General features: G+C 35.2%; 3 protein-coding genes across 4 annotated transcripts; 1 reads left to right on the top strand and 2 right to left on the bottom strand.

Moving 5' to 3' along the window:
• Positions 1-1,722: 1,722 nt before the first annotated feature.
• LOC136233505 (TATA-box-binding protein 1-like) lies at positions 1,723-2,576 on the bottom strand. The gene has a single exon (XM_066023178.1). The coding sequence runs from the start codon at positions 2,422-2,424 to the stop codon at positions 1,861-1,863; it is 564 nt and encodes a 187-aa protein (XP_065879250.1). The 5' UTR covers positions 2,425-2,576; the 3' UTR covers positions 1,723-1,860.
• A 219-nt stretch (positions 2,577-2,795) lies between these two features.
• Positions 2,796-3,564, top strand: LOC136232806 (zinc finger AN1 domain-containing stress-associated protein 12). The gene is made up of 2 exons (XM_066022228.1): positions 2,796-2,945; positions 3,071-3,564. The coding sequence occupies exons 1-2, from the start codon at positions 2,841-2,843 to the stop codon at positions 3,500-3,502; spliced, it is 537 nt and encodes a 178-aa protein (XP_065878300.1). The 5' UTR covers positions 2,796-2,840; the 3' UTR covers positions 3,503-3,564.
• Positions 3,565-3,611: 47 nt separating this feature from the next.
• LOC136232804 (uncharacterized) lies at positions 3,612-7,833 on the bottom strand. 2 transcript variants are annotated; one of them, XM_066022227.1, is made up of 9 exons: positions 7,637-7,833; positions 7,514-7,559; positions 7,094-7,167; positions 6,735-6,784; positions 6,480-6,652; positions 6,117-6,389; positions 5,906-5,986; positions 5,111-5,173; positions 3,612-4,020 (listed from the first exon to the last, which is right to left on the bottom strand). In XM_066022227.1, the coding sequence occupies exons 2-9, from the start codon at positions 7,556-7,558 to the stop codon at positions 3,961-3,963; spliced, it is 819 nt and encodes a 272-aa protein (XP_065878299.1). In that variant the 5' UTR covers position 7,559; positions 7,637-7,833; the 3' UTR covers positions 3,612-3,960. The 2 variants fall into 2 exon arrangements, with proteins under 2 accessions (XP_065878299.1, XP_065878298.1); XM_066022226.1 differs by having other exon boundaries at positions 6,117-6,652; positions 7,637-7,832.
• Positions 7,834-9,649: the final 1,816 nt, after the last annotated feature.

The raw sequence follows: 9,649 nt of genomic DNA on the forward strand, positions 1-9,649 counted from the left end.
AGGATCCAACGAGCTCAAACATGCTTTCATACGCTGATCAAATTTCGAGGTAACTTCAAAAAGCCCGATTGGATTGCCATTGTCATCCACAAGATTTATGGATCTTTGTAGGTTGATGTTGAAGGGATCAAGACACTATTCATTTGAGTCATGATTATGTTCATTCGTCCATGCTCACCACACCAATTTGATGTAGGATAAACTAAGATGGACTTTTTGGAGTCTTTCTAATGTTTGAGATAAGACAAAAATATGATAAAGGAGGGTAAGGGACCAACGACCTCATTATGATATTTAAATCAACAAAGCTAAAAGAGTGATTGGTGCATGAACTCTATATAAGCTGGATTTCACATGTCAGCTGCTTAATGGAAGATGCCTTCTATCAACCTGAAACAGTTGTATCAGCCTTAAATGTTGCCCGCATTTTAAAGCAGAAGACTAGAGTTGAATGTGCACTTTTTTTGGTTCAAGAATTCCTATAATGACCCGGTCTTCCTTAACTGCGCCACGTGGCACTGATAATTACTCTTTTGAGAGAACTATCATTGCCCTCCTGATGTCAAAAGCTATCAAGTTTGAAAGGTCTTTCAAAATCTTAAGATTGCAATAAGTTAATAATGTAAAGTTGAAGTGCTTATTTTATGTATTAAATATTAAATATAACAATCTTTTTTTATTAGAAGGTGGTGGTAAGGAGGCAAAGACGATCCAGAAGGTGATGGATAAAAATTAAATGAATTCCACATTCGAAATGAACAGGGAGTGAATGATTTATATTAATAAGGTGGATTTTCAATACATTTAAACATATAAAAATATGAGACCCAAGGAATAAAATTTGTGTCAAAGTATACAACATTCAAATAGTATTGGACTAGGTTATTATAATCGGTATCAAGGTTAAATCTTCAAGTACTATGTGTAGGTTCGAGAATGAACCAAGGGAAAAGTTGGTAAGGTTGTAACGATGGATAATAATCAATTGAATTCACATCGTTAAAGGAAAGAGAATGAATCACTATGGAAATACATTAGTTAGAAAAAAATTGTATCAAAAATATGTATTCAAGGAAACAATTTGGCGGATGAAAGGGGGTCAAAGGGGGCATTTGCCCCCCTTCATCCCTAAAAAAAAAAAAAAAATTAGTCCAAAAAGAATGTTTAAAGTGCAAAAATACCCCTAACGTTTTGGGCCAGGAGCAATATTAAAAATATTAAGAAAGAAATATTAAAAATATACTGTTTTTTGTACGAATTAGACAAAAAAAATTCAAAAAATTCACCGAATTTATAAATACTAATCTCCAATTTTATTATTAAATTATAAAAAACATTATATCCTTTTTTTTAAGAACAAATTGATATGCAATTGATGCAAAATAAATAAAAAAAAAATAATTATATGTTATAATAGTGTCTAAAATTGATCCAATTTATCAACGTTAGGGGTAAAATTGCTCTTGGCTACAAACATTAGGGGTAAAATTGCACCATTTTAGACGTTAGGGGTAAAATTGCTTGTGACCCGAAACGTGAAGGGTATTTTTGCTCTTGGCTATGAATTGAAAAGAGTGTTACATATGTTATATTGCATTAGGTTTCGGTTTGCCCTAGGGTTTAGGGCTTTCACCATTTAAATTGAAAACCAAGTTAAGAGAACTTAAATCCATTTTGAACACAGACAATATGATTATCAAACCTTGCTGGTTGAAGAAGTAGTAAAGCTATCAATTTTTGCCATACATTGAACATGAAATGTAGATACTGTACTCATAAAGAATGAGACCACCAGTTTGTTTGGCAATGCAATTTAACTAGATACAGTTAGTACAAAAACTGTAAAAATGCAAAACCTAATTACGGAGGAGGGGAAGGCCTTGTGAAGTTACGAAGAACAGGGTAAATATTCTCAAAAGCCTTATACGTATCTTCTCTCTTCTTGGCTCCTGTTATCACCATCTTCCCCGATACAAATATCAGCAGCACTACCTGCGGCTCCTTCATCCGATAAATCAATCCCGGAAACAGTTCCGGTTCATAGCTCGTGAATATCGCGTGCTCGCTGAGCGCAAATTGCTCTAGTCTTATTATGAATTTCACATCGCAAGACGCCACTATATTCTGAATCTTGAACTCCTTGAATTTCACCGAAAACCCTAATTTATGCACAATTCTTGCAAACTTCCTCGCTGCGAGCCTCGATAGATCCTCAGATTTTGCACCTGTGCAAACTACCTTCCCGGAGGCGAAGATCAATGCGGTGGTTCTAGGTTCTCTGATTCTCATTATGACGGCGGCGAAACGGCCTGGGTTGTACTCTGAGTTCCGAGTCTGGAGTGCTATTTTTTGAAGGTCGAGTTTGCAGTCCAAATTGACTGTCGATACTATGTTCTGCAGCGTTGGGATTATTCCGCTCGCCATTCTGAATTCTCAATTCTCTTCTCTAACTTTTCTTCCCCCCTCCGCCTCTATTTATAGAGAAATTCTTGTGCCCTAATTTCCGAATCCCAATAGGTCTTGGTATATTTATTTCTACTTGCGCCTCACGCATCGAGATACGACGTGGCATTAGTGGGCCACAAAGAATACGACGTGGCATTAGTGGGTCGCAAAGAATACGACGTCGCATTGATTCAAAAAAAATAAAAAAAGAATACGACGTCGCATTGGTTTCATATACGTAACACCCGACATCATAGGAAGACAGCGTGTATAACGAATTCCAGAAGCATCCAAAATTAACAAATACAAGCTGGTATTTTCTTAGGCTACAATCCAGCTCTCCATACCTATATATTATAAACCCATCCAGAGAACCAGAAATAATTAAGAAAAAAATGGGAGGAGGAACAGAAGCTTTTCCTGATCTCGGTAGACACTGCCAACATTCCGAATGTAATCAGCTCGATTTTCTGCCTTTCAAATGCATTGCTTGTCAAAAGGTAACTTCGGGTTAGCGTTCGTAATCATAATCGTGTTATATTATCTATGTAAATTGTGTTATATTATCTATGTAAATTGTGTAATCGTATTTGTTACCCATTTCTTGTTGTGAATCTAAATGCAGGTGTTCTGTGTGGACAATAGATCGTACGGGTCCCATAATTGTCCGAAATCTGATAAAGATAGCAGAAAAGTAATGATATGTGAAAAATGTTCGGTATCGATGGAAACCACTGGGTGTAACGAGGATGAAGAGAGGTTGATAATGGAAAAACATGTAAAATCTGCAGATTGTGACCCCAAAAGAAAGAAGAAAGCTAAGTGTGGTGTTAGGCGCTGCAAGCAAATTCTGACCTTCTCTAATACATCCATTTGCAAAACTTGTCATATCAAGGTCTGTTTGAATCATCGGTTTCCAGCTGATCATGCCTGCAACAAGAACAAGGCTGACAACTTTCTGCTTGCTTTCGCTGCTAGGACTGCGAACGATTGTTCCAAAATTCAAAGTTCATCTTCATCAAAATCCAAACCTTCTAATTCTGTCCCGGTATTTTGATTCTCCATTATGTAATCGAAGCAAAATATTCTCTGTATTTACATGGATTCTGGAATTACTTATACACATTATATATATTTGCTGAAAAATAAAAATGGGCAGCCATTCCTAAATTCTTGAATTAAACAAATAAATAAATCGGAAGCGCAGAGATTGTATACTTTTTCAGACGCCATTGATATCTTTAAACGATTCAAATGCAATCATCAATATAATAGCTCTACAACAAAAGGAACTCGGATACCTGACATCCAACAGTAATCAATATATACACATAATACAATCGTCCCAACCATCTCACTGGAGAATGAGAATGTAGTCTTGAAATCATATATATTCTTCCCCGGTAACCCAATCACTTCCATAGTATATATCGATGTCCACGGGAAACAACATATAAGCACTCCAACAGATCAATCTAAACATTGAATTCCTCTCCATACAACACCTGCCTGCACTCATGATGCTTGGCGTTTCGGGCAAGCCAGAAGTGCGAGGATAATCTTTTTTCTGGGACCCTGCCATATGAATATGAGAAGTATAGGCATGAGACACAGAAGACCATCTATGTGCACAAACATATTCTTCCAATATCATGTTACATACACTGTTATTAGAATCTTACGGTTCGAATTCAAATCAATTTAGCTCTATTTCAAGCCAGATCTTCATCACTATTCTTACGGTTTGAATTCAATTCGATTTAGCTCTATTTCAAGCCGGATCTTCATTACTATTCATCGAAAACTTCAACAACACTAACTACTAAATCCAATATCCTCTAGTCCAGACTGTTACTTATCAAGTTATCAACTCAAACTAGTTTCATTCCATCGTTATCAAGTTGACAAGCAGCCAAAAAACAGAGTCAGAAACTAAAACTCTCCATATCCACTAAGTTAATAAACAGAGTCCGATTTGTGAATTAGTTTTATTAGGATTGTTTGCATTAGATTTGAATTGTAAGTACTTGGTTGATATGATTCATTTTTTGACATTAAAATTGCATTTCTAGACTAATATTTCATAATGTTTTGAGTTCAACATGGTAAATATTTTATTTTCATAATATTATGAATTTGAAGTGAATCGAATCACAAAATGTGGATTTCGATTTATGAGTCGAATCTCATTTTAACAACTATGACAGATGCCACTTCTGTTCTTCTAGCTATTAATTAATTTAAACAGCCATTTGAAAAATCATTATATCATAGATCAAATGGTGGAGAGCAATAAGAATGAAGACCAGATTATTTTCCATCACTCTCCTTTTCACATTATTAGAGTTTATTTTCCCATCATACTCCAAGTAAAGCAAGCAAAGGATCATTCTCATGCCTGTTCCATATTTACCCATTTTGATAAAGTATAACGTATGGATAGCTAACAAATTGTTTAGAAACAGTATCATGTAATGTGACAAGATGTGGAAAGCTTTTTGGATACTTAAAGATTAAATCGAAACATTCATTTTTGGCTCGGGAAGGGAATGAGCATGAAAGATTAATGATACTTCTTAACTATTTCGACATAGCATAACGTATATGTGGTGCATGTGAAAATTCCTGTGTAGCGCAATATGAGAAAGGAAAATTAAAAGATTACCATTGGTATCCCCATTTCTTTGAGGTCTTTATCCCCCATCTGCTTCAATATGGTCATGTCAACCTACAAAGCAGGAGTTATACAAGCAAAAGTTAACTCAAAGAAGCTGAGACCAAATGCCAAAAGTGAAAAAAGTAACCATGAAGTGCTATATTCGGCACAAACTGTCAATAAAAAGAATGATTCCTAGAGAAACTTTAATGTCACTATTAGAACATCATCAGATCAGTTTCTCTAAACCAGACACTAGATGATCCCAAATTAGCATCACTCTAGTCTATAGCTGCTTCAGAACAAATTGAACTATTAAACAGGGATAACTTCATCATAGGGATCACACTCAACATGCACTGAAAGCTTGCATCTTTTCCTACCCAAAACAAGCAACCCTAAGTTCCCCATTGAAATTTTAAACTTGTAACTATGACAATTGAAAATGAAATTCCCCCTCTCTGATACTCATGTACGTTGCAGGAGTCTATGACACCTATTTTTTTCCTCTCTCCGCCGTAGGCACAATTCTAAGCCGCAATTGAAAGAGCCTCAACTTGCTTTTGGGCGCAAGGCGCAGAAGCGACCCTCTTATAACCATGGAAGACACCTAGGCGTGAGCCTTTGAAACAGAGCCTACCTTTGGCATTCTGAGGCGCTAGGCCTGGAGGCTTGTGAGCCTGAGCCTGAGCCTAGAGTGCGCTTTTAATAACTATGCACCATACTATACAATTAATGCCCCCATGGCCCTCTGATTACTTATGAATCTTATAACTTCAAACATGAATAAATTGGATAGCTTACTTCTTCTGCCTGAAAATTGACAACGTATTTATCCAATCCAAGAGAATGCAAGAAGCCTGCAACAGTTTGAGGTTCCTCTTGCTGTAAAGAAAAAAAAAAAAAATTGAACAATGCAATTTTCCATGTTTGTGCCTCAACCTCAAGGTGATCGGAATACACAAGTTATAGCAAGGGAAAATAATAGCATAACAAGCCCTAGAGTAGGAAGTACCATATGCGATACCGATTGCATGATGCGACTTCTTGGTGCTACTCTTGTTACAGGGTTGCCAGCTTGAGAGCTTGTTTTCATTATTACATGTGGAGAGCCTGCCAGTCTAGAAGCATCAGTTATTTCATCACTCAAAAACTGTCTACCTCTGTACACATCAGCAGTTCTGAGGGATGGGACTTTCCGAATCTCATCAAAATTTCTTGGTGGTGACAGCCTGCCATAACCTTTTAAAATTTGATTGGGGGATCTAACTCTTGATCCTGCCAATACCTGATACGAGTAAAATTTGTCTAATGAGTCAATCTTTTGCAACTCATCAGCTGTTTCTTTACGTATTATTTGCCTTGAAAAGTTACTTGCATTGGCTTCAGGCCCATGTGGCAGCATGTAATTCCTATAACTTATTCGAGGCTGACTATTTTTCAATGGCTTTTTGTTCGAGCTTGTCCCCCTTTCATCAATTTTCTGAATATTCTTAGATAGTCTTTTGCGCATCAATTTCAATCGGAGATCATTTTTGTCAATTTGGGATCCTTCCTTATGTCAATGTAGCAGTGTCAGCAAACAGAGTGATACGCAAAAACTACAAAGAGTATGCAGAAGATGTTCCTTTACCATTAACTCTGTTAAGAGAAGGTTTCCACTTTACACCATCTCCTCGGTTCCTGGACAGTTGCAGTCAACCAAATCAACATAATTTTCAGAAAAATACTATCAGAAAGCAACAAAAAACAAAATTGAATTCTGAGAACACCACAACCTAAAATTGTTGCAAGTATTTACTTTACATATGAGAAATGTAGAGAATAGAGCGAGGAAAAGAACAAAAACCTCTTCTCTTTTCCATTCCTTTTTTTATATTCTGTTTTCCAATTCAAAATCCCATAATTGATTTAAAATGTTCAAGAATTCAATTCCGCCAAGAAACACAACAAATCAAATCATTCAGAGTTACTGAAACATTCAAAACACACCTTCTGTTGGAAGAAAACAAACCCTTACTTCCACGTCCCTCTTCTCTTGACCTTTTGCCCCCCTTTTCCACCACCTGCAAACAATTAGAAGCCAAAAAATTACAAATAAATTCATAATAAGACAGAAATTCAGTGTCAAATTTGTAAGCACGGGGAGTTCATTCTGGTTTAGAACAATCAAAATTGATGAAATCATGTGACTGACCTGAAAAATCCATTAATGTACAGCAAGAATGAACAAAACTAAAATATTAACCGGATGACTGAATTTGTAAACTAAAAAATCCCCAATTCCCTGGTCTTCGCTCCAATTTCGTAAAAAAAATCCTCAAACACCAAGCAACCCCAACGAACAACAACCGTACACAGGCATATAACTTGAGGCAAAGGAACATAAAAAGCTAGAGAGGAAAAGTGTACCTGGCCGGAGCCACCCAGAGTGATTGTGACCTTGGGGCCAGACATTCTAATAAGGAAGGTTAAGAGAAAAGAGAAAATTGTCAAATTGGCATTTGAAAATGGAGTTAGAAGAAAATAATTTACCTTGATATGTCGCTAGTCGCTACATGTACCAAAAGAGAAAAGAGGGAGAAGATCAAAGAAGACGATGGCGAGGAAAGGAAGCAAAGGAACAATGAGCTTGAAAGAAAGAGAAGCCTGTCAAAATTTTACGTTTCTCCTTTGCTTTCGGTCACTAGGGAAGAAAAAATCTGTTCTCCCCGATTTCCTTTACCAGTGTTGACATTGACTCTGGCGGTCATCGTTAACATTAGGATTAAAATTATGTCGTAAATAATTTATTACATAGTATTACAGAAAAATAAAATTAACCATTTAATCCATTCATTCGTAAATTTTATATAAAATGATAAACTTATTTTTTTTATCATTAGTTAATTAAATTTTATTTATTATTTTAATACAATAACGAAAATAATATTAATAATAAAATTATCAAACATTGTTGGTCTATTGTAGGCCTTTAAGTTTTGTCAAGCAGTAAATGAATTTTTCCTCAGTGGGAAATTACTAAAACATGTTAATGTTACTATATTAGTTGTTATCTCTGAGATTAGTAATCCTCAAGGGTTAGGTGATTACAGGCATATTGCTTGCTTTTCTGTGATTTATAAAATCATTACTAAGATTTTAATCTGGCGTTTCAATCTGGTGATCAACAAGTTAGTTAGTCCTAATTAGTCGGTATTTGTGCCTGGTCGGAGGATTGCTGATAACGTATTATTGGCTCACGAGCTCATTAGGAATTATCACAGGAATAATAGAAATTCAAATTGTGCAATGAAGATTGATTTCAGGAAAGCATATGACTCAATTGATTGGGACTTTATTGAGGAAGTTCTAATTGGATTGAATTTTCCTCAACAATTCATTTAGTGGGTGATGACTTATATAAGGAGTCCTATTGCAAGGAGTCCTATAGGGCTTCTTTCGTGGAGCTAGGGGCCTATTGCAAGGAGATCCTATGTGTCATATTCTCTTTGTACTTTGCACGGAGTATTTGATTCGTTTGATGACTTTTAATTTGTCATCACATTTTAAATATCATAAAGGCTGCAAGAGTATGCGGTTCAACCATCTTTGTTTTGCTGATGATCTATTTTTGTTCTGTAAAGGGGAACCTGACTCAGTACAAGAATTGATGAGTGGTTTGCACCATTTTGCTTGTGTATCTGGCCTGTAGGTTAACTGTAATAAAAGCAATGTGTTTCTCAATAAAAGTGTCTCTGGTGCTCACCTATGATGCACGGAAACGGAAACGGGAAATGCGATTTTAAAAAAAATATAGGAAACGGAAACGTAGGGAAAACGTGTAAATATTAAAAATATAGGTGCATATTTATAAATATTTAAAAATATAATAAATATAAAAATAATCATAAATTATAAATACATGAACTAATTATTAGTAAAATGAAAATAAATTAAGTTAAAAAAACTGCCAATTTAATAAAATAAACATGTTACTACCAATCAGTGGCGGAGCCAGAGCTCAAGGTCCGGAGGGGCTCAATTGCATGAAGATTTTTTTTTTAATAACGACTTAAGGCTTTGATTCATAGTAGTCAAATCGAAATTTTCAAATTTTTGATAATATAAGGGTAAATTTGATCATAATTGGAAAAATTAAGGTACAAAACAACTGAGATTCAATATGAAGTAAGGATAAGGTGCAAAAATACTCTAATATTTACACCTAAGAATAATTTTACCTCTAACGTATAAAATGGTGCAATTTTACCCTTAATATTGGGAGCCAAGAGCAATTTTATCCCTAACGTTGACAAGTTTGGTCAATTGGAGAAATTATTCATCAAATTATTTTCTCGGTAATGAATTTTGTAACTAAAAAATATAATTAAAAATAATAAAGGAGAATGAGGTTAATAATGATTAAAAATGATATTTAATATTGATATTTTTAAAGGAGAATGAGGTTTAAGGGAAAAAATTAAAATGAGATAAAAAGTGAAGAGAGAGAGATTTGAACACAAGAAGACCACTTGGATGTAGAGATGCCTTTAATTATCACTACAA

This window comes from Euphorbia lathyris, chromosome 6, assembly GCF_963576675.1.
Source record: "Euphorbia lathyris chromosome 6, ddEupLath1.1, whole genome shotgun sequence".
In the NCBI taxonomy this organism is placed as follows: Eukaryota; Viridiplantae; Streptophyta; class Magnoliopsida; order Malpighiales; family Euphorbiaceae; genus Euphorbia; species Euphorbia lathyris.